The sequence below is a fragment of the Amblyomma mixtum genome, chromosome 3 (genome assembly GCF_055824585.1).
Source record: "Amblyomma mixtum isolate Tamu chromosome 3, ASM5582458v1, whole genome shotgun sequence".
In the NCBI taxonomy this organism is placed as follows: Eukaryota; Metazoa; Arthropoda; class Arachnida; order Ixodida; family Ixodidae; genus Amblyomma; species Amblyomma mixtum.
The window spans coordinates 251,385,149-251,410,095 of NC_143014.1; the positions used below are offsets into that span (position 1 = coordinate 251,385,149).

General features: G+C 49.2%; 1 protein-coding gene across 1 annotated transcript in view; it reads left to right on the forward strand.

The window, feature by feature from the left end:
• LOC149354333 (cytochrome P450 4V2-like) overlaps nt 1-24,947 on the forward strand; it is a 67,680-nt gene that overhangs the window by 24,227 nt on the left and 18,506 nt on the right. The window contains exons 4-7 of the mRNA XM_089575962.1: nt 8,638-8,837; nt 9,898-9,964; nt 17,978-18,104; nt 24,755-24,937. Coding sequence (XP_089432088.1) covers nt 8,638-8,837; nt 9,898-9,964; nt 17,978-18,104; nt 24,755-24,937 — 577 coding nt within the window. The remainder of the gene's footprint in view (nt 1-8,637; nt 8,838-9,897; nt 9,965-17,977; nt 18,105-24,754; nt 24,938-24,947) is intronic.

The window sequence follows — 24,947 nt, forward strand, 5'->3', positions numbered from 1 at the left end:
AGCCTTGCCAATTTGGATGAAACAACTTAATTGGTCATAACATTATAGCACCACAAGAGTATAAATTATGTTTACAATTGGGCGCACATGCCAACGGCACAAATTCGGTCATAGGTGCTGGGTGATGATTGGCAAGACACATACAGGGGCTAAGCTATGATGAGACAGGAGGCTATCTTCATGGCATGCACAAGATATATGTGCACACTGTGTCCTGTCCAGCTGTTGCATTCTCCAAGATTCACAGGGCTTAAGTTTGCTGTCGGGTAAACTGCTGGAAAGACGGCATGTCGACGATGTACTAAGGATGAGAATGACAGAACAAGAATGGCTACTGGGTGCGGTGGTGGTGATGTTCTTTCCTGTCGTCTTCGTTCTTTGTAGTTTCACTATCTCCACAGGCCTTGTTTTCCTATCCACTGTTTCAAAGTGGTGTCAGGTAAAGCCAATTGTTACTCTACAACCACCAAACTGCTGTGCCATACTTTAATCAGCTTTCATAATTTGCAATGGCAAATTTACTTCATAAGTCGTCTAGGCAAATAACACAGCTGAATAACTTGTGTCATCATCAGGACTAAAATAACTATAATTTCATTTATACAGTCATGCCTCGTTAATACAGACCCCATTATGGATTCAAATTATGGACAGTATTTCTGGGGGCAAAACTTTTTCAATGCACTCACACCTCAATAACATGAAAACTCGCTCATAACACAGTGGACAGAGTGAAAATAAATACAGCTCTTTGTCGCATAATTGTGCAGAGTGCAAATACTGTTAAGACTTCTTGAATTTGAGTAGATAAGTCAAGCACAGCCTGAATCATATGCTTTTTTTACACACCGTAATTGCCATCATACTGCTTGTCGCACTGTGTGCAGAGAGTTTTGTGTTAACCCATGAACTGCCAGGCCCAGCGACTCCTCCTGCTCAAACACTTTCTGGATGCCAAAGCACTTCTTTTCCTGGTGTCATTGTCAGTGCTCGGCGACTCACATCCTGGCTCAGATTACTCATTGCACAAAATAAATTAAGCTGCTTAACAATAAAGAACAGAGTCGCAAGCTTACATTATAGGCTCACAGATGCCTCTCCGCAGCCCACAATGCTATAGCACTTTTTAAACGGAGTGCACCATGTCACAACCTAAACCGAGAACTACTCCTCTGGCTCAGCCCACCATCATGCAGAGAAGTTTGTGTTGTCACCAATTCTTCATGCAAATATTTTTGCAGACATAGGTCCACACAGCAGGCAGGAAATAAAAAAAAACGGCGCTCCACAAGAGACCACTGCACTACACACCGATGTTTTCGCACGTCGTAACCCGAGCATCCATAATCACAAAATGTACTGTATGAAGCAGCAACACGCAGAAGAATGGCGACGCTGTTGTTGTCGCGGAAGAAAACAGTTCGACGGCCGCGCAGCCAGGATCGCGTCACGTCGCACACACAGCAGTTTCGAAGCACAGTACCTACACGAAGCGCGATCAAAATCGGTGATGGATACGTAACAGAAACAGCGTCGTATAACAACGCTCGCTTCGGTTGCAATCACTGCAACCAGTACGACTAGCTGCAGAACGCCAAGTTCATTTCAGCATTCGGAAAACACTGCGTGCGTAGTGAGCCTTCGCACGTGCGCACTTCTCTGCCTCGGCGGAGAAGCACTAGCTCCGACCGCAATCACTTTCACTTCTCGGACACTGTCACTGTGCTGTGTAGCTTATGCACGCACAGGAAATTCACTATGAGCAGCCTCCTTTCTCCAAGGTGAGCAGCTGTTACTCGTCGCTGTCCGTGGTGATACTCACAGGAATTAGAAACGCTTGCAACACGGCCACAAACGCTTCGTGACATCGCCACTGCGTAGGTCCTACGTCGGTTTGAAGATACGCATATCTAGCATCTAACCGCGCGGCTTACATAGCACTTTGGAATCGACGCACTTTAACCATTCAGAGGCAAGTATCCTGGATTCAACTAGGCGGCTTGCACTAGCCTTGGAACTACTTGCTTACAGCTGCCCGAAAACCACGCCGAAAACACCGAGACACCGAGCGGCCATTTTGACTGTTGACAAAAAGTGACGTCATATCACGTGATCGCACTCTTGGGCGTCGTCTACTCGTGTGCGCCTAGTCACGTGACCAAACTAAACGTTGAAATCTAGTTTCTCAAAGGTTTATTATATTTTGTATGCATACGAAACGTTTGTGTAGATAGTTTTGTAGAACAGCCATTTACTTTTAATGCTTGCGTACTGATTGGAGCGGAAGTGACGTGAACAGTACAGCGAGCCAATGAGCAGTGGCCTGGCTGGGCTTGCGCTGAAAAATAAACACGCGCCCCTGCGGGCGGCAGCCTGGATGCAACCGTTCGCGACCTCTTCGCGTTTCAGACGGGCAGGCTGCGGTGACCGGACCTGTGTGTGCCACGTTTTGTTCGGGTATCAACTGTCATGGTGCCCGTACCGCCCGAGCGCTTGTACACGTCTGCGTGCTGTTATGGTGAACGAATGCGACGCCAACGGAGACGCAGACCTCCATTACGGCCTCTCTTTCTTTCTTTTCACTTTCTCTGGAAACTTCCTCTTCCTTTTCTCGCGGCGTTGTTGAGGTGTCCACCAATATGTGAGAGAGTTACTGCGCCTTTCCTATCTTCTAAATCACACCTACAACGCAGACGCGCACCGGCCAATTCAGGGAGCAGCCTCACTGCAGCAGCGGATGGGCTGTTTTTAGAGGCCTCTTAGAGATTTTCAGCTACGTGTCCAACCCACAAGGCGTCGCGCCGAACGGGCGATGGCGTTCTGTTGACTTCCTGGCAGCGCTGCAACACGCTGTCGCGTTCCACTCTTAAAGGCGAAGCTTTAGCGTCAGCCATTTTTTTTTTTGAAAACGACTGTAGATCTAAAACCGTATATTTGTAATGCATGATTGGAAGATGTATATGCGCACATTTTGACCCCGGTACACTTTGTAAAACTGTGGCGTTCACTTAGTAACGCTTCATGATTAGCCCAGCAGTCATGGCGTCCCACTAGTGGCGCCTAATTTCATATTAAGTGTTCCAGAACGACTTCACAATTGAACGTTATCGATGTGGTTGCCTTCATATACGGTATGTTTGGAATGATAAAAGCGTCATAAAAAAGGGCTCCTCAGCAAACTAAATTCCTGTCAAAGACGTCAAGAAACGCTCTTTCAGTCACCGCTTTATTTTAACGGATAGGAGCCTCTGTAGATGACTGAGGTCCTGTATGCCGTTGCTATGTCCTCCTGGGAGGCAGAACACTCAAACCATTTAGAGAGAGGACTGCAAAATTCCGCCCTAAGATCATGACGCGATAACGTAGTGGGTTAGGCTTTCTAGTGTGAGCAGTTGGACATCTTTGAACGTATTTTTCATTTATTTCCACTGTTTCAATTAATTAATTGATAAATTGCAGACTGAAAATTTTCTTAATTAGCATGATCAAGCATTGGCTTTTCATTCTGAGCATTTTGACAACTACGAAGCCCATTTTTCAATTTATTTTTTCATCTTTAAGTAATCAATCAATTACAATAATTTCATTAGCTCGTCATTGCCTATCACACACCAACAATAATGGCCAACCATAAATTACCTTGATACGATCATTTTACGCAACCCGCGATTATTTCTGACAAGTGGTGCCGACTACGCCCACGTCTTTTCGACCGAACGAGTTGTATACAATATCGCGTAAAAACTTTTCAAACCAGGAGGAAAAAAAATGGCTGTGGTTTAGCGCTGGTTAAACCCGGATGATTGCGAAAGCAGCGTCTTCGGGTAGCCATATATTGTTGCGTGAGCTACATTGCCCACAGTCTCGCCGTTTTGCGTGCTCTTGCACGACCACACTGCGCATACGCGAGGAGCAAGCGACGTCACTACGCTCAGCTGGCTTGCCGGCGGCCCCGGCACGCTAGCTGGGCGCCGATACTGCGCATCGGAGAGGAGAGAGCTGATGGAGAGCACGCGGCAGAGGCGGCGGCCCCGGCACGCTAGCTATGCGCCGACACTGCGTATGCGCAACTGGCGACCGCAGCGGCGGCACCTCTGAGTCACCCGCGCAGCGACGGCGGCGGCGCGCCAGCTGTGCGCCGTGTGACGTCACTACTCCTCGTGCATGCGCAGTATGGCCTTTCCTCGGGTTCGCGAAATGGGTCGGCGACTAGTGCAGTGTTGCTTTCGGAACAAAAATACCGTCTCTGCCAAAAGTAAAGGAGAAGTCGCGCCGGCGGCCGGAGCGGGCTTGCAGCCTAGCGACGGTGCTGCAATCTTTGGCGCTGGCCGCAGCGCCCCGGCTGCGAGTGTAAATTGGCTGACGTGAGCCTGCTCCCTGGCTCATTATCGCAGCACTCCAAAGGGGCAAAATTGCTCCCCACGCATACACCGGCTTAGTTCTTGTCATCCAAGGAAGGAGAGCGAGAGCACGGGAATACGTCACCCAGTTTGCACTCGCAGCCAGCGAGCAACCGCCAATGCAGGGACCGCAGCAGCTGCTCTGCCGCTCGGCTGAGAGTCCGATCCCGCTGCCGTCGAGGCTGCTCGGTTGCGTTCTGAAAAGGCGATACGCCGTTTGTATTTTAGACCCCTTTCTCAAGCAACGTGCGAGTTCTAAAGATGGCTGCCTGCACTTACGCTCGAGCACATGACGTAGTTAAAAGTTGGAGGATGCTTAAGCTTCCCCTTTAAGAGTGGATCACGACAGCGTGTCGCAGCCTGCCAGGGAGTGCGCGGAATGCCATCGCCCGTTCGGCGCGACGCCTTGCCCGTTGGACAAATTGTTCGGAGTCTCTAGGCAGCCTCTCAACAAACCCGACGGTACGAACGCCAGCATAGATTCCACGCCGAACGAACGAGCAGCAAGACGCAAGCTTCGTGGTGAACGCGCCTTGGATGAGCGCTGCGTTGTTCGCAGCTCACCGCGTGATTCCAGCGTCCCCGCACGGCCCCACTGCGCCCGAAAGAGACGAGCGGGGTGCGCTGCCGTCGCGCGCTATCTAGGGTGCCTCGATGTCAGCGCCGCCGTTCAGGGTGGAGACAACATCCGGGCGCCGCCATATTGAATCACACGGGATCAGCTGCGCTAGCGTGTGTAACGGCGCCGCTCTTACTCTCGGCGGGGGGGGGGGGGGGGGGGAGAGTGCTTTTGACTAGAACAGTGTTTTTCATCAACATCGCACTGCGCATCTTTTCACTCATAATAGCCATTTTAACATCCGGGGGTCGAAGACATAATTGCATGACTTAATTTTACAGCCCCAGGTGGTCGAGGTTGAACATTTACTGTTCCGTCTGTTGGTTTGAAAAACGCGTTAATATTTTAAAGATCCGTTGCCGGGCAAGTGCTGCTGCTACATGCGGATAGAAGAAATTGCTGCCTCTGTTTTTTCCACGATATTTTGGATTTTAATTCCCACGTTCTGTTAACGTGCGCGTGTCGTCAGCCGCCCGAGCACTGCGGCTGGTCTCGCTATCGTCGCGCGGGCTGTTTACGTTTCTTCTGCTCGCAAAAACTGGTGTCTACCTGCTTTCTAATCTTTCAAAGGGCAACTGCGAGTTGCTCGCCCGTTTATTGCTCACGAGGGCGCAATTACATCTGCTTATGGGGCGGGCGCAGGTATATACAAATAATGCCGCCGTACACCGACGTTGCCACTGCTCCTGCGTTTTCTTTCTTGAGGCCAAAGAAAACGAATCGCCCCTCGTTGGCGATAGCATAAAGAATTACTGGAAGTTTCTCACTCGTTTAGTTTTTATGAGGGCGCACAACCACCGAATGTTCTTGCGTGCGCTCGCATGCACACTTCGCTTGCGCCAGGGACATATGCACCGGTTGCTCTCCTGCGATTCCTCAGTTTGTGAAACACAATTCTACACATATTTTTTCATATTTATTTTATTCAAGCTAATCGGTATTCACTAATAAACCATGCATGTAAGCCTGCTCAAAAAAAGGTGGATTTTACTCATTAAAAAACTGCAGTATTCTGAAAATTTTGGTTGGTTGGTTTGGTTTGTTTATGGGGTTTAACGTCCCAAAGCGAATGAGGCTATGAGAGACGCCGTAGTGGAGGGCTCCGGAAATTTCGACCACCTGGGGTTCTTTAACGAGCACTAGCATCGCGCTGTACACGGGCCTCTAGAATTTCTCCTCGAAAGAAATTCAACAGCCGCGGCCGGGATCGAATCCGCGTCTTTCGGGTCAGCAGCCGAGCATCATAACCACGGAGCCACCGCGACGGCTCTGAAAATTTTAAATTCGAAATCGAATTAAACGGCATTGAAAAGTCACGCTTTTCGAAAAAAATCGACCATACAGAGTTTTGTTTTAAAAAAACGCGGTTTTTAACGTTGGCTATCCGTGTATTTCCTATTCTGTCTACAAAATTGTGTGCTGGAGGGTTAGGCTGTTCGAAAAATAACACCTACGTAAAAGTTGATCTTTATTACTGATGAAGACGAATAAGTAACATAGCTTTTGAGCCTACCCTCTTACAGAGGGTACAGAGAACAAAGCAAAAGAGAATGCAAATTATTCATTTAATGCCAACTGTAATTGCAGGTCATGAAAAAACACGACCTACAATATAAGTAAGCAAGACATTGGGACAGAAAAGTGGGGCGTGTACCATCAGCAACGAATGAAACGCGAACAAGTAAACTGAGATGCCGAAAAAAAGACCCACATTTTAGTTCTTGGAAAGGAAATACAAGATAGGTTGCTTAACACCTCTGAAGAAGAGTCTTCGCGTCTTCGGTGTTAAAGTAACCTGAGCCAGTATTGAGCTTCTCCTGCCTAAGAGCATCTTGTTTGGCTGTTCGCTGCCTAATTGTGATGTTCAGATTTCATTTCCTGCTGATAGTACCTTGGGGTGTAATCTTAAAGGAAAACATAAAAGCAAAACATGAAAAAAGGTTCAAACCACTAAATAAGTCAACAAGACTTAGGGGAAAAATGTTGTTGTGCACAGTGTGGTGTAACCTTCGCCGCACACACGAAAGCAAAGCATGAAAAAAAAAAGATGCAAACCACGAAATAGCAGAACGAGACAGAGTGGTAAAAAGCACAGTTAGGTGTAACATTTAAAGCAATGTACTCTAGGGCTGATCCTGCTTTACTTCAACTTCCCATTTTTTCCTTCGTTTGGAGTCTCGGGGGAAGCGAAAACTTCGTAGGCCTTTACGCGTTGACCCGGCGCACATTGGCACACAACAACCCGTCATGCCGCCTCGGTGGACTTGAGAAGCTCCTCAGTCCGAACAAATAAAGCCACCGGTGATAGTCCGCAGCCACTGGGCCTCGAAAAACGGAATCTCAGCTGCTGGCACCAAGCAACTGAGAAGTGTAAGATTGAGAGGTGTAACTGAGGTGTAACAGCTGCTTGCACCAAGCAACTGAGACCAGCCCGACCAACCGCTGTGATTCAAAACGGCGCCGCAGAGAGAGAGAGAGAGAGAGAGAGAGAGAGAGGCGGAGTTGGAGCGGTCAAAGGATGACACCACCCTGAACGGCGGCGCTGCAATCGAGGCACTCTAGCGCTATCGGTTGGGGCAGTGACGTGCATTGCGAGGAGGAGGTTTTAGTGGGCGCCACCTGATGGCGCTATGTGCGCGCTAAGCGATGAGGAAAAGTAGCGGAAACGTACTTTGCTGCTTGCTTAACTGCGACTTCTGTAATTTCCATGCTCATAATTGCTAATATATACCACAGTACAGGTCTCTAACGCACCCTTCTAATACAACGCCGTATTCACTAGACGAGCGTTTGTTCATTCCAAACCATTTAGCTGGCTTGGCGGAGTGGGTAGCGTGCTCGTCTCGCGTTCCGGAGGTCCTGGTTCGATTCCCCAACTACACGAACTTCCTACTCAGTTTTATTTATAATGCTTCTGGGATTTTCGCTCACGGCCAACGCCACGGACGCCGACGATGACACCGGCTTTTCTTCGACACGGGGCCCTTAACGCTACTGCGTTAAAACGGTGCTGCACAAAGCAAAACACGGCGTTTGTTTTTCTCAGGAGGCTAGAAGTTAAGATTGTTTATAGTTGAGCACGTGCTGTTATTAACTTCAATAAACTCCTCTGTTTCGTGTTTCCACAACCCGACGTGGTGGCTCAGTGGTTATGGCGCTCGGCTGCTGACCCGAAAGACGCGGGTTCGATCCCGGCCGCCGGGGTCGAATTTCGATGGCGGCGAAATTCTAGAGGCCCGCGTACTGTGCGATGTCAGTGCTCGTTAAAGAACCCCATGCGGTCAAGATGTCCGGACCCCTTCACTACAGCGTCCCTTTTAGCCCGCCACTTTGGGACTTTGAATCTCCTAGACCATATTCTTTCTTTTAAGCCGCCGCGGTGGCTCAGTGGTTATGGTGCTCGGCAGCTGACACGAAAGACGCGGGTTCGGTCCCGGCCACGGCGGTCGGAGGTCCGCGTACTGTGCGATGTAAGTCCACGTTAAAGAACCCCAGCTGGTCGAAATTTTCGGAGCCCTTCACTACGGCGTTCGTCATAGCCTGAGTTCCTTTGGGACTTTAAAACCCATTAGCCTAAGCCTATTCCGTCTTTCTTGATGATCTTGCTTGTTTTTTTAGGGGTGGAGATGCCTGGAGGGCGAAGCGCAAAGACATGCAGCAAGGATTTCGAGCCAGTGAATTGGACGGCTATATAGGCGTCATGCAGGAGTGCGCAGACGCTCTGGTGGCCCGTGTCGAGCATTTGCTCGCGAAGTCATCGACCGAACCTATCGACATTGTGAAGAGTGTGCACACCTGCAACTTGGACATAATTGGACGTGAGCATGCAACATATAAAAGAAACTTTTCTGTTCGTATACACAAGCCGTGCTGCGGGATACACCGATAACTGCTTCCAAAGAAATACAGGAACAAGTAACGATCATCTAGTAAAACGTAGCTTGTATGAGACTAAAACTGATAATCATGAAATCCACAGCGCTTGTAGAGTGTGGAGTGGAGGATAATGGATTAGCGAAGCTTAAAGTTCTAACTTATTGGCTCTTTTGTTGACTGCTGCGGTTTAGGTCTGTGTTTCTGAAGTAAATGCTGCGAAGTTGAAGTTTTCTTTAGTGCTAGGTCTTAGAAAATATTGGCTTCTAACGAAGGAAAATTCAAGTCGGATATCTTGGCTCAGTGACCATGACAGAACACTCTGAGCGATTTTTTGTTCTTTCAAAATTTGTCCATTCGGGGACGTCCTGCGTACTATCGGGCAATCCTGTTACGAAAGGCAACAACTATATAAGCAGCTAACATGTCATAAAGAGCGAGAGTGCGGGGACTAAAAAAAATGTCGTTTATCCCTCCGTTCACCTCCAGAGACTAACGGTCGTCGTTACTCACGAAAGGACGAAAACTCGCATAGAGTGAAGAAGCAGCACATGTTATCCTACTTTTCATTGCTTGTATCCCGGACTTCCCCCTTTGAAAGGGCTATAGTGATTTGCCCAACTACTGCCTTAAATTTCGCGGCAGAAGCACCGAAGTAATTACTAAGAAGGGCCGTGCTAGGTTTTGCTGAACGAGCGAACGCAAAGGCCCGCTGTGATAGTTAAAGAAAACGCACGTCTGTTTTTCCTATTTGTTCGGGTCATAGAAAGTTAGTCGGACATGGAAGTATATTTAGTGACATTTTCTTTTATTCCGAGTCATCACTGTATATTTTTATAAGCGTGTATCAACCACTATTTGTACTCATAAAAACACTGATCTGAAGAGCGCTGCAATCTCAAACTAATGTTCTTGCACTTAAAGCGCTAAGTATTTATTAAGGAGTGGTGTATAGCCCTACAAGAGAGGGCTTTATTTTTTTTCACAGCTCAATTTTTATTGCAGGTTTTGATATGGGAGTAAACCTCGGCAGCGAAAAAAAGAATGAAAACCATAGCGCCTGCTTTCGCTTGTGAGTCGCCTTTTGCTCTGCGTTGTTGTCAGTCTTAAGCTTAAGTGATAATATAAATATGCAATGATAAAACTTGCTGACGTTGTTGCTATAACTGTTTCGTTCTTATAATAATTCCTGTCCTAATACTCATGCCTAGCTTTGTGCAAGACCGCTTTTTACCGGTGTTTATTACTTATTTACAATATTGCCGGTCTTTTCACAAGACCATAACAGGGGCAGTTAATGGATTGCAAACACAGAATAAAAAAAGCACATACATCTTCTTCAAAGCCAGGCAACTTGATCTAAAATGCAGGTAGGCAAAAAGATACACACTGGCCATGTCAATAAGATATATCTAAACACGTCACCTACAATGGCAGTAACAACTTCTCAATGCTATCATCATCGCATACATGACAAGGTGCGAAAATCTTATCTAGAGCTAACAGTGCTTCCATCAGCTAGAAGCTGATGGAACCACTGTTTCTTTCTTACAAGCCCCGTTCCTTCTTTTGATCGGCCTTGGCAAAGCCAGGTGGCAAGGGTGACGGAAGATTTTGTGCCGACAGAAGCTTATAATGAACAGAAAACAATTAAGAAACGTCCATGAGTTGTTCTCAAAGGACGTGCGAAGCCTCCGTCATGTTTATTGACAATTTACGACCATTCCGGTATAATTGCACGAATAACCAAAATGACAACGATTTAGTTTTCAGACATCGAACACTTTTTCTTTCCCAAATGCAAATTTGCCCACAGAAGAATGGAGGGGCAGAAAAAGACGAGACGAGAGGGTACGTATACACACAAGCGTCGCTTTCTCGTTACCGTTTTGTCCTCGTCTCTTTCTGCCTCGCCACTCCTCGCTTAACACGTGTCACCAAGTTGCTGAAACCTTTACACAAGTTTGTCCTCAAGTGGAATCGCAAAGAGGAAAAACCTGGAGGGCGCTTAAGCGTCGGCTTTAAGAGTAGAACGCAAGAGCGTTATCGGGCCGCCGCCGCTAATCAGCAGCCGCTATCGGCAGCTGCGCGGGGGTGGAGGGGGGGGGGGGTTCATTTTATCCAGAGACGAACGGCATCGCAGCGCCCCTCGGCGCACTCCTCGACGAATGGAAAATTTTGACCGGACAGATGAGACCTAATGTCGAAGTAGTATGGCATCACCACGTGGCGGCACACACGGCGGACCCGCGCCGGGTTTATACCTCTCTCTCTCTCTTTCCCCGATTAGGGATGCCTGAATCACACCTTACAGATCTATGCATCAAACATAAACTCGCATCAAAGCGTTCAAGCAGAGTGAACCATCTCAGAAATCAAATTAATCTGGTTAAATTACCTAGTGTAGTGTGTCAACTGTGACAGGTTCCGCTACCGCCATGCGCCGACACAACGCTGCACCAGACGACGACGAAGTTGCCCAGCTCTCTTGGTGCTGGCTACGCCCGTCTACTCTGACAGATTCTGCACGGCGGTTCGGTCTCTTGAGGACGCCTAATAAACGTACCCCTACAATTGGTGCAGGTGCTGGGTACGTCCCCTACCAACCTGGAACTCCGGAGCCGTACGCTGCCGCCTGTGTCAACCATGCCAGATGAGACTGCCCCAACACCGGCGGCCAGTTCAACCATCGTCATTTGTTCTGGCGTCATCCCGCAGCGTGACCCTGCCCTCTTCAGTGGCACTGCCGACCAAGATGTTGACGACTGGTTGTCATCGTATGAGCGAGTGAGCAGCTATAACACGTGGGATGACACTATCAAGCTGAGTAACGTCATCTTTTATCTCACGGACGTGGCGAACCTCTGGTTTCGAAACCATGAGGCGGACCAACCCACTTGGCCCGTATTTAAGAAGAGTTTTGCGGAAGTGTTCGGCCGCCCTGCGGTGCGCAAGCTCTGTGCCGAACAGCGCTTACGGGACCGCGCTCAACACACCGACGAGACCTTCACAAGTTACAATGAGGACATCGTTGACCTCTGCAAACGTGTCAACGCCGCCATGCCAGAAGCGGACAAGATCCACCACAGGCATCGCTGACGACGCATTTCAGGTGCTCCTCGCGAAAAATCCCACCACCATCAGTGAGGTTATTAAGCTTTGCCAGAGCTACGACGAGCTCCGCAAGCAGCGTGCTTCTACACGGCGTGCCGGTGTCTGCGACGAGGCCCTCTCCACACTGGCCTTGGGCAGTACTACTCCTGAGGACTCCCCTCTTCTCAACCAAATCAAAGCCTTCGTTCGTGAAGAGGTCGCTCTCCAGCTGTCTCTCATATCACATTTTCAAGACCCCGCCCGCCAAGTTCCTGACTCGACCCCGTCTTTGGCTTCTACCATTCGCCGTGTCGTGCAAGACCAAGTCGCTGATCTGCTACCGTGCAGCCCTGTGCTCCCGCCTGTGACAGCACCCCTGACGTACGCCCAAGCGGTGGCCAGGCCACGACAACAACCGGCACCCGATTCCTACCAGGCCGCCCCTTCTTCCCGTCCTCCGCCTCCGTCTGAGCCCCCGTCTCAAGCTCCGTTGTTAAGAGTTCGCCCACATCCTACGGATCCCTGGCATACTGCGGACAACCGACCCATCTTTTACGCATGTGGTCTGCCCGGCCATGTCGCGCGGCTTTGCCGCCAGCGCCTTCCGCCTTCTCGACCTGATCTGCGCCCCTACCCGTACGATGCCGAACTATCCTCGCCAAGAAGGCCACCTGGTCCTCCCTTTGTTTCCCCTGATCGCCAAATTTACACCACTCGCCGATCGTCTTCCCCTCGACGCCGTTCCCCTTCTCCGATGCTGCGACGTTCTAGCTCCGCGCTTGAGGGAAACTAACAGTCGCAGTTCCGGGGGCAAGAACTGCGCTTGTTTCGAACTCCTTAAGTCCTCCGTGTCGTCCCGCTAATGTAATCGTAGTGTTCGTGGAAGGTGCCAAGGTTCTCGCCCTCGTAGACACGGGCGCTGCAGTATCTGTCATAAGTGAAGCTCTCTGCCGCCGCCTCCGCAAAGTGACTACCACACTTTCTGACATTTCGCTTCGCACCGCCTCATCACAGCGCATTCATCCCTCAGCCGCATGTAGGGCCCATGTCCTCATTCAAGATGTTTTGTACACCATCGAGTTTGTTGTGCTGTCTCACTGCTCACACGACATCATCCTGGGATGTGACTTCCTTTCGACTCATCGTGCCGTTATTGACTGCGCTCGAGCTGAAATTGCCTTTTCTCCGCTGTGTGACGCTCCCTTTTGCGACGTACCTACGCAGTCTGCCAAACTTGTGGTCGCGACTGATACAGACATTCCTCCGTTTTCTGCTGCCCTCGTACCCCTCTCCTGTGCCGGCATCACTCATTCAACTGTTTTCTTCACGCCTTCCGAAACCGCTTCCCGCCATCCCTGCCTCGTACTTCCCTTTGCTGTTCTGACGATCAACCATGGACAAAGTGCAATTTACGTCTCGAACCCATCTTCGTGCCCGCAGCAGTGCTCCGAGGTGAATGCCTCGGGCGTATTGAAGAACTTGATTCCTGCCTTCCCTACCCTATTCTTGATACCACCGCTTCCTTCGATGTCGATGTGCTCAGCTCTTGTGATGCTAAGAACTATCCACCACCCTCCGACGTCTTCCATTGTGCCATTGACGCTGACCTTCCACCCGCGCTACGTGATCAACTCGTCGCCCTCCTCCAGCGCTTCAGTTCTTCTTTCGATCTTCCTCAGGCTGCCTTGGGCCGTACGTCTGTCGTTGCGCACACCATCAACACCGGTACACACGCCCCTCTTCGCCTGCGCCCCTATCGTGTCTCGGCTTCTGAGCGCCGCGTCATCTCTGATCACGTGGACGACATGCTCCGTCGGGGTGTCATACAGCGCACCCACAGTCCCTGTGCGTCTCCTGTTGTGTTGGTAAAAAAAGAAAGATGGTTCCATCGGGTTCTGTGTTGATTACCGCCGGCTCAACAACGTCTCACGGAAGGACGTCTATCCCCTGCCACGAATCGATGACGCCCTGGACTGCTTGCAGGGAACTGAGTATTTCTCCTCGCTGGATTTGAGGTCAGGCTACTGGCAGGTGCCCATGGCTGACGCTGATCGCTCAAAAACTGCCTTCATAACACCTGACGGCTTATATGAGCTCAACGTCATGCCGTTTGGCCTTTGCAACGCCCCGGCAACTTTCGAACGCCTGATGGACACTATCCTTATTGGACTCAAGTGGGAGAGTTGTCTTTGCTATCTCGATGACATCGTCGTCTTTTCTGCGGACTTTTCTTCTCATCTCCTCCGCCTGGAGCGCGTTCTGACTTGTTTTACTGACGCTGGGCTTCAGATGAATTTGAAAAAGTGCCGCTTTGCTGCCCGACAACTCACCATTTTAGGACATGTAGTCTCTAAAGACGGCATTCTTCCGGACCCCGCCAAACTTCACGAAGTTGCCGAATTTCTGAAGCCCACCTCACTGAAGCAGCTCCGTAGCTTCGTTAGCCTTTGCTCGTACTTCCGTCGCTTCATCTTGAATTTCGCCTCGATCATCGCTCCTCTGACCCAGCTACTCGCAGGCAGCTCCAACCTCTCCGCTTGGACGCCTGCTTGCGATGACGCCTTCGACACCTTGCGCCGCCTTTTGGTTTCGCCTCCTATCCTGCGCCACTTTGACCCGACTGCGCCTACGGAGATCCACACTGACGCCAGCGGTATTGGACTGGGTGCCGTTCTCACCGAACGGAAACCTGGCTTCCGTGAATGTGTGGTCGCCTACGCCAGTCGGACCTTGAGCAAAGCGGAGGCCAACTATTCTGTTACCGAACGAGAATGTTTGGCCATCATTTGGGCCATTGGAAAATTTCATCCCTATTTCTACGGTCGGCCGTTCTCTATAGTAACCGACCACCATGTCCTGTGCTAGCTGGCCTCTCTCAAAGACCCGTCAGGCCGCCTAGCTCGCTGGGCTCTGCGATTGCAGGAGTATGACATTCATGTCATTTACCGCTCTGGCCTCAAGCATAATGACGCGGACGCTCTTTCCCGCTCGCCGCTACCTAGTGCTTCATCGCCTGCTCCTGTGTCTGCTTACGACTCGTCCTCGCTTGCCACTGCCAACATGTCCCCCGAGCAGCAGAAAGACCCTTGGATCGCCACTCTTATTAAATTCCTTTCGAGTCCTACGACTGATAATTCGTCCCGTTCCCTCTTACGTCAAGCCCGTCACTTTTCTATTCGGGACGGTCTCCTCTATCGTCGCCTGTTCGACGGACGCAAATGGCTCCTTGTGATCCCCCGTCATCTACGCGCCGACATTTGCTCCGCTGTTCATGCGGACCCCCAGTGTGCCCACGGCGGCGTGTTGAAAACCTACACGCGTCTGCGTCTCCGTTTTTACTGGCGTGGCATGTACCGCTTTGTTCGCCACTTTGTGCAATCTTGCCCATCCTGTCAACGGCGTAAATGTCCGCCTCACACCTCGCCTGCTCCACTGCAGCCGTTACCCTGCCCTGCCCGCCCGTTTGACCGTGTTGGCATAGACCTCTACGGCCCCCTCCCTTCCATTCCCGCTGGTCACCGCTGGATTATTGTGGCCATGGATCATCTCACACGTTATGCTGAAACGTCTCCATTACCATCTGCGTCCGCCCGCGACGTGGCTTTCTTTCTTCTAAAGAACCTGATTCTTCGCCATGGTGATCCTCAAGAACTGCTCAGCGACCATGGACGCGTATTTCTGTCTGACGCTCTTGAGACCTTCCTCAAGGAATGCCGCATTATCCATCGAACCGCTTCGTCTTACCGCCCTCAGACCAACGGCCTGACCGAGCGTTTCAACCGAACCCTCAGTGACATGCTGTCCATGTACGTCGACGCAAACCACTTCAACTGGGACCGAGTTCTTCCCTTCGTCACCTACGCATATAACACTGCGATACAAACCACCACTGGATTCTCTCCCTTCTTTCTTCTGTATGGCCGCGAGCTCCCTGCACGATGGATACTCTTCTTCGCTACCGGCCCGACATTTCCGAGTCCACGCCACTCTCCGACGCTGCCAGGTACGCCCAAGAATGCCGTCAGCTTGCTCGATCGTTTACCACGCAGACCCAGTGGCAGCAAAAACATGACCGCGACACTTCCGCGGCCTCTACCTCCTACCCTGCCGACTCCCTTGTGTGGCTCTGGGTGCCTCCTACAACTCCCGGCCTTTCGCGGAAACTGCTACATCGGTATCATGGTCCCTACCGGGTTCTCAAGCAAACCTCTCCGGTCAATTATATTGTTGAGCCCGTTGCACCTGCTGAGGACTTGCGTCGCCGTGGCCGCGAAACCGTCCACGTCAACCGACTGAAGCCGTACTACGACCCCTCTGTTCTTTCTTCCCCTTAAGACGCCAGGCTGGCTCCTTTTCACCCGGGGGAAACTGCAGTGCGCCAACTGTGACAGGTTCCGCTACCGCCATGCGCCGACACAACGCTGCACCAGACGACGACGAAGTTGCCCCGCTCTCTTGGTGCTGGCTACGCCCGTCTACTCTGCCAGATTCTGCACGGCGTTTCGGTCTCTTGAGGACGCCTAATAAACGCACCCCTACACTAGTTACTAGTTAGCATAGTCACAATTAAGTTTGCACGCATCTGCACATGCCCTGAAGACACCGCACCAAGCCAAAGACCTCAACGCATTCATCAGGTCCACGTCTATCTCGCTTAAGCCAGCGAGCGTTTGTGCTCTATGGGTAGTGCACCGTCTCGAAATCTAAAGGTCCTGGGTTGGAATCCGCCCTAATTCACTCCGATATACTTTTCACCGCAATTACTTTATTTCGCATGTATAAACGTCGCTAAGAGGTTTGCGACCGATATGAGCACGCTAGAATAACTGTCTTTTTCACTGTACTGGTTCCGCGCTTTGAGGCAACACCATAGTTCTACGTGAAGCAAGGGCATGATCGCAATGGGGTGTTTGAATTACCCGCGCGAAGTTATATGGTTGTGACGTCAAGACCCTCCAGATTAGTCCCAATTTTTCCGTTACGCCGACGGCAACGCCGACACCTGTTTTTATGCGACAAGGAGCCTTTAATAATACGCGTTAAAAAAAGCCCTCCTTTGTTGTTAGCATCGATAAGTGAGGGCGAACTAGTCGCCGCAGATTCTGAGGAGGTGACACATGATGTGCCATCCGCAAGCCTATAATTGGTAAATCAGTCCGTGCGGAAAACTCCTTTGAACAGTCTGAGCATCAACTGCCATGTGCACAACGCTAACTGTACGGTCATTTCTACGACGATTACGCAGTGACTTGGCTGCGGCTCTAACAGCATCGGTGACAGCGCTTTTTTTCAGCATAAGCCTGAAAGCACCTTCTGCAGGTGTCCGGATTCATTCGGGTACAAATCAACGGCAGAACCACCATAGTTGTTGTCACATATTTGAGTGGTTATGTAAGAGATTTCGTAGCTTTTTTCCAGTAGAGTACCTCGGAACCTCCGTCAATGTCATGCCGGGCGTTTCCACAATTTAACACTCTAACGATGTATAGGTTTCCTCATTTATTGATATACATTTCGCATTTTCGTATTCAAATGGGGCTTTAAATTTGGCCTCTTCCATAACCACCGCTTCTTGCTGGACGTAGTCTGCTCTGATTTACTCTGTGAAAAAGGAGTTTAATTAATCTGCAGGGAGAGATATGCCTGTAAGCGTTGCATTGATGAGAATTAGCGGAGTAGGCCTTGCAAATTTTATGTTGTCTTTATTCAAGCATGCTTCCCAACAATTAGCTGTCCGCACGCAAACAAATTCTCACTGGTGAATACATCTGACGCGCGAAATTCATGTCATGACCAGTGACAACAAGTTTTGGACTCCTGTTTTAAGATGTTCGGTTTAGACTGCAGCACTCATTAGCACTAACAATTTATTTACCTCAATTGATCTAAATGAATTTTTGTTCCATTGTGGAAATTGTGCCATCGCCATTCGTATTTTTGCGCAAGCATGCGTTATCATTGTTTTGCAAAAAATGTGTTCCCTAATTTGCAGATTGAAGCCCCTGATAACTATGCGGTTGTTTCAACCCTGGCTGTGGTTGGACAATATCTACCACGTCACGCCCAATGGACGCTTATTTCATAAAATAGTGAGGAAGATGCGTGACCCCATACGCAGTGTAAGTTCTTCTACTCGCTGTGTAATAGCTTGAAGTGGCACCCCCCTACCTCGTATCGAGTCAATATGCACCCTCTGCCGTCACAGGAGCGACTCCGTATGAGTTTGTCTATATGAGATACCCAAGTATCGCAAGAAGTCCCCTGCACGCAAAAAACAGAAAACCTAGGCACTAGTATTCTGACGGTGATAAATTGCGAGCATTGGTATTTCAGATTATTTCTTCACAATCGAACCAATCAAAATTTCTTATTCCTTCTACTGCTCTAGGGATGCGGGAAGGCCTTGAATTAAAAGCAGTGAAGACACGGTGCAAGCTTGGGCATGTTGGTGTGTAGTGTTCAATGAATGTTTTCTGATGGTTCAGCATTTATGGTTTTCGTTGAAGGGTTACTGCTTCCAGATTCAAGGTTCTCGCTTATCCCTGCAGCAGTCAAAAGGTTGCGAAATTTTAATTTGCATTTGGTATGAAGTATTAATTACAAAACACGTCTGCTTATGCAAGACGGCCGGAATAGTACTTGGGTTCTGTCGTCGAATCACATCCATGGATACGGGGTGAATTGCGGTACGGGTGAGTGCGTAAGGCGGCGCGATAGCGGAAGTACAGCGGCTGCAGAGAGTTACAGAAGCGACAAGAGGCTTGCTTGTGGCACCATTTGAGCGCAATACTCGCCATCGGCTGAGGTGTTCACGGCGATGTACCATAGCTGCTGGCAGTGAAAAAGAGGTGGTTTAGATGCCGTTAAGAGCATAAATTCAAAAGAGTGCCCGTGTCCGCAATGTACTACATATAAGCAGGACGGAGAGGCAGAGGCGGCGGGGCCTTCTTCGGCCTGTGACCAAACAAATGTATTGTATAGTAGTTGGAAAGCGTTATGCCGTCCTCTTCACTCCCCAAAATTTATCACTGTGCATAGCGGCAAACATACGCACGGAAATGGGCCGAACTGCTTCAGACTTCATAGTGCGGCAGTCTCCACAAAGAGATCTGTGCATATTTGTGTATTTCGGATGTAGTGCAGAGGCCACTCCTTCGTTTGCTAAGGGAGACTTTATAAGCCTTGAGCACTCTTTAAATAGAAACTAAAAAGGAACAATAAATGAAGCTGGATAATTGGGATGCTGTTGTGAGCTAGAGAATGTGTTCGTATTACAGGATACAGTGCTTTGGTAAGCGAGAAATGTGGTTACGACTGATGCTTGCAGGAATGCCGCATTTTATTTCAAATAACTGTGCCCACACACCTTCATTCTTCTCCAGTCACTTCGGCTGCTGATCACAAGGTCCCAACTAGATCCCAGCCGCGTCGGGCGTATATCCATTGAGGCAAAATACAAAAACGCCCGGGTGCTGTCTGATGCCGGCGCATGCTGTACACCACTGGTGGCCTGAGCTGATCTAGAACCCTCCAGTACGGCGTCTATCACGGCTTATGTGTCGCTTCGGGACGTTGAACCCCACAATTTAATAATTTTTTTCTCCAGTCACAACAGACCGATGCTGCTTAATCCCTCTCTCGATTGTCACACTGTTTTGTCAATCTGTTTTCCCCTGCGAGATAAAAAAGTTATCATCGGAGGACGGTGAAAGTAGGGTGCCGAGAGATATCCGACACGCTACCTCATTGTTGTCCTCGTTTTGGGTACTACGATCGCTGTGCAGCCTCTGTAGTTATCTTTTTTTCACCTTTTACATACACTTTTTTCACACCCTGCCAATAATATGATGCCAATTCATTTTTGTAATCAATAAAGCTATTTATAGGAGTTAGTTATGTTCTGCACATTTCTCTATAACTTGATCGATGAGATGCACACGGTTCATTGTCCTGAACTTTTTTTGAAAACCAGCCTGCTTCCTTGATTGATAGAAGTCTGATGCTGATCGTAACCTATAAAAAGCAGTTACATTGCAAGTCGAACACACATTGGTTAACATGCAGGAATAATTGGGCCATAATTTTTCCAGTTTTTAATGACGCCTGTCTAATGGATTAGCATTACCTTAGCTTTCTTCCAGGCCTCTACTACGCTCAAGCTCATGAGGCAAGTGCTCAGAGTGGCAAGCTTAATAAGGAAAATAATATTTGCACAGGCCTTCACCAGATGTGCACTTATTTGAGATTCTCTACTTGTATTCTCATTCTGCGCTTTAATAAAACTGTAGCTAGTTCTGTTAATGGGGTGGTCCCCTCCATGTTGAAAAAAAAAGCAGCCTGTGCCTGCTCTTTACACCACACCGGCTTTTCAGACACGGGTTCTGGAGTGACCCAGTGTAGTGTCTTCAGGTGTGACCGTGTCTGGTGTTCCCACCAGACCAAGATACGTATTCCAAGATACGAATACGTATCTTAAGATACGTATTCAATGTGAAACGGTATGGTGGGTTCTAGTGTGTTCCGATCTGGTGTTCTCTAGTGTGGCCCGGTCGGATGATACCAGGTCAGGGGGGCTTTGGTTGTGTTTCCAGGTGTGGTTCGCGTACCGTTGTGGTGATACGTATGCCGAACGAAGCAAGCATCCAGGAAGACATTTCTCACTGAACATGTAATTACAGTGATACTGTATATTTGGATATGCATGAGAGCATTCACATAATTATATAATTACAGTTCTTGCCAAACACGGTGATCAAGCACGTATTGAAAGACAGGAAAAAAAAAACTCTCACATCTGCCCAAAAGCATCGTTAGCTTTATTGGTAGACGAAAGTTGCAGCCGTGTCGTACTGCAGGCCCCTTGAGTCATAGAGTGGATCTTTTCAGAGAAAGTCGAATGTCCTTATTTGCCCTGGTGGCAGCTTGATTATAGTCGTGTATAGCAATGCCTGAAGAAGAATGGAAGAAAATTTTACGTTCAGGGCGAAATACACTCTGTACTGATCACAGCGCAAGGACAATTAGCAAATGCTTCCATTAAATTTAATTCAGCGGTGCAAGCATGTCCTATGCACTAAATATGAAAGCCAATTCTTCTAGTTTAAACTGAGCCGGCAAGGCGTGTTTGTCATTGTTATTGTCTTCATCAAAAAGCGTCCGTGCAGCCAAGCGTGTTACCGGGATTAGGGGGGCAGGGGGAAGGCGAAAAACAGGGGGAACGCCGCACGGGTTCCCACCACACGGGGTCCGATCACCGGACCACTCCGCTCACATAACCCGTGCCTTGCGCCCCGCGCTAACTTTCCCAAAGCGAAAGTTTCCACTAAAGGCTGGTTTGTGTCAGCAGTCATTTCGAGTCTTTGCAGCCGTGTGTGACAGGAGGGAGCGCGGAAGTCAGAGGGCAGGGATGCCGCATGAGAATCCCGCATGGTCTGCATCTGTCTGTGCGTAATTATTATCGCATGCCAGCTACTCCTGAATTTCCTCATAACCAGTTGTGTAATCCCCCTCAATTTTTTGAGCTGCTTTAAAAGGCCATTTCGTCGGCGCCGCTGTTTTTAACATCAGTACCACAAGCATTTCGGCAACTATACAAATCCGTATAGCGTTCGCCTGCGGTTACATCTTAATCAATGTTTAGCAACCTGAACTTCATTTAATCTCGGGGGCTATGCTGAAAGCTCAGTTTCAGTTTAAAAACACTTCGCTGGTTCAAATTACGACACCGGTATTGATTTATAAGTATGGTAGCCTGATTCTGCTTTCCGCTGAGCTTGAGAGGCAGGTGGGGAAACAGTTGCATCGAAAAACGCTGGTGATAGCTTGTTAGTTCCTACTCTTCGAAAAAACTACGTGCACGGGATTGCTTACTGTGGCGTGGCCCCAAAGCCCCAAGCTGTATCACTGTACGGATGTGCATTACAGCTGGACATGGTTGTGATGCTAGCTGACGCCGTTACTTAATAAATGTAACTCCGCTTAACGCTTCCTGTGTTTCAATGCCAGAGCAATGTGCTTGTTTCACAATGGTACCCTTTGGAATTTTCAGAACAGTTAGTCGTCGCGATATGGCCGCAGAGCGGCAGGCTACGTGATGCCGCGAGCCGTTGGCATGGTCGCTGAATACTCCGTCCGTCTCCTAGATCGCGCGTCTGTCAGGTTTTTAAGCATGAAATGCCTTTAGCTCCCGTTGTATCGCTTTGAGTGACGTCAGCGCCAGAAGGGAGGAGAACACGGAGCATAACCTAAACGAATATTGGCGAAACCTCCTGTGTGCTGGTGCCTGCGTGGGGCGCCGCCGACAGAACAGCGCATGCGTGAACAACAGCGTCTCCATGGTCCCGTGTTGGCAAAAGCCAGTGCGCGGCGTGAAGTAGCTCAAGTTCTGTCCAACAGCCCGAGAACCGCACGCGCAGTCTGATTGGCACTTCATGAGTTTCCGTCATTACATTCTTCGCCCGCCGGTGAGCACAAGTCCTGTGGGTTCATCTGCCAGAACAACCGGCAACCATCTGCAAACTGTTGGCCCTTTCCGCGCTTGGCAATGATCTCTAGTTTTGCGCGCTGGCGAGACGTTTACCTTGGAACGAGCTTCAGTTTGGCTCAGTAAGCTTTCAGGCCTGTGTATAATCGTGGGCACCTACGCTTGTGCATCGGCCTGAAATTCAACGCGTTCACCCTTAGAGCTGCTTAGGCTGAGCAATGAAGCCAGATTACAGGAGTGGTAAGAAGCGTCTCGCGGACAAGGATCGCTTAAGGCCGATTCACACGACGGTGCGTTTGCCCGCGGCCCGCGCACTACGTGTTGATGCGACAGCACATTGAGAGGCGCGCTGACCAGGCCGCGGGCCGACAGCGCGCCTCTCAATGTGGTGACGCATGAACACGTAGTGCGCGGGCCGCGGGCGAACGGACCGTCGTGTGAATCGGCCTTTAGCGAGTTATACGCCAGAACGAAAGTCTGCTCCACTGTGTCGACAACGGAAGGTTTATGCTACCGCTCACGAGGCTGACAAGGCCGCCAGGAAATTCGAGCGTCAAGATAAGGCCGCAGAGAAGCCGGCGATCGCTTTTGCGCGACGAGCAGAAAAAGCAGTGACGGATGCGGAGCGCGTTTCATGGTTTCAAGAACTTCGTTAGCAGCCCGCCGTTGTAATCGTTCAGTGTGTACTCGAGTAGAGCGACATGCATTTTTTGTCCTTTATAATAATTCTACAGCGAAAGCTATAATAAATTTATACAAGCTGTTCAGTACCAGTCATTTACGGGGTACAACAGAAGCCCTGACACGTTCACTCATTTCGACCCTGGCGATCTTTAACGTGCACCGACATCGCAAAGTGCAGCGGCCTCTAGAATTTCGCCTCCACCGAAATTCTACAACCGCGGCCGGGATCGAACCCGCGTCTTTTGGGTCAGCAGCCGAGCTCCATAACACTGAGCCACCGCGGCGGCGCTTGTGCTAGCTGTACCGTCCTCGCGGCATGCATGCGCCAGACTGAACTTAACTGTCGAAAATGCCACCAACTTCAACCACCTTTAGCTGATTAATGGCATTAACCTTTAACCTTAGCTGTGCTAGTTTTTTTTCCGCAACTGAGATCGCTCCCCTGGGTAAAAAAAATTTAGATGTCACTGCGGAGACCGGTATTGGGAGAATGCGAACGCATTGACTCCTCTTGGCACGCGTCACCTAACTTTGCCTCTCTTTATAATATTCTTCTTGTTTGTTAATTAATTTATCTACTGATTTAGCGTAATTCTCTTATGCTTTAATTAAATACTGATTTTTTTCTGTGATTGTACCGTCTTTTATCTTAAACATTTTTGTTTTTCAAATTTGGCGCCGCGGTTGCTTCCCGTCCACTTACTATACACCCGTCCAGCCTATTCAACCATCGAATAGTTCTTGCTGATAATTAATTAATTTATGTCAATGAAACTTTTTGTTCGATTAATTATCACTAATCAAATACATTTCATTTCACACTTTATTTTAACTCCTTCGCCTATTTTGCCACTACTTTCCCGTCCACGGCTGTTTTCCCGTCCACTCACTATATCGACGTCCGCGCTATTTCAACCTTTTTTGACATTTTGGCTCGAATCAATTAACTAATCATCCTAACGACATAATTTTCTTTGCGCAGCGTCCTCACGCCGTCCTCGATCGATCACAAACATTCGCTTGATGCTACCTCTTCTGAGAACGTCACAAGTGCTGCGGACACGTTTTGCGGAGACGTTTTGCTGACATGTTATGGTGACACGACACCGCCGACATAGCCTACAAATCCTTTCACATTAATAACGCGTCTCCTACGCTGATGAACGGTATTCGTTCGCTCAAAACCGCTCAAAACAGAAACATAGTAACACCATCATCATGCATTCACTGGTGGCAGCAGCTTTCAGAGCAAATGCAACAACTGAAAAAGCGCATGATGGACGAGCTAGCGATAAGACGCAGATTTCCAGGAGTGCAAATGCCGTGTAAACTTTTTCTGAGCTTGGGAAAAGAAGAACGTATTGGTCTTCAGATGAGTTGCAGTGCGCCTAAGTTGGGTCATGCCTGACAAACATCCAATTTATTTGATTACACGCATAAAAGCTAGGGGATACCGTATGCAAAAATGTCGCGTTTTGCCCCATGTCACGTTTCGCCTCACTCTTCCCATATCTGTGCAAGGATGAAAGAAAAAGTGAAAATGTTGTTATTCATTATGACTTGTCCAGCTTAATTTTGTACTGATTTAATTCTTCTGTGCAGGTGATGAAGGAAAGAAAAAGCACGCTTCAGGAGCTCTACAAAAACTTCCCAACAGAGGATGCTCGCGGGAGCACTGGGTATAGCGGCTCGTTGTTGCTGGACGGTTTCCTGTTGGCTCACATGAGAACGCCCTCATACACGTTGGAAGATGTTGAAAACGACGTGGCCACTATGTTGTTCGCAGTGAGCTTGA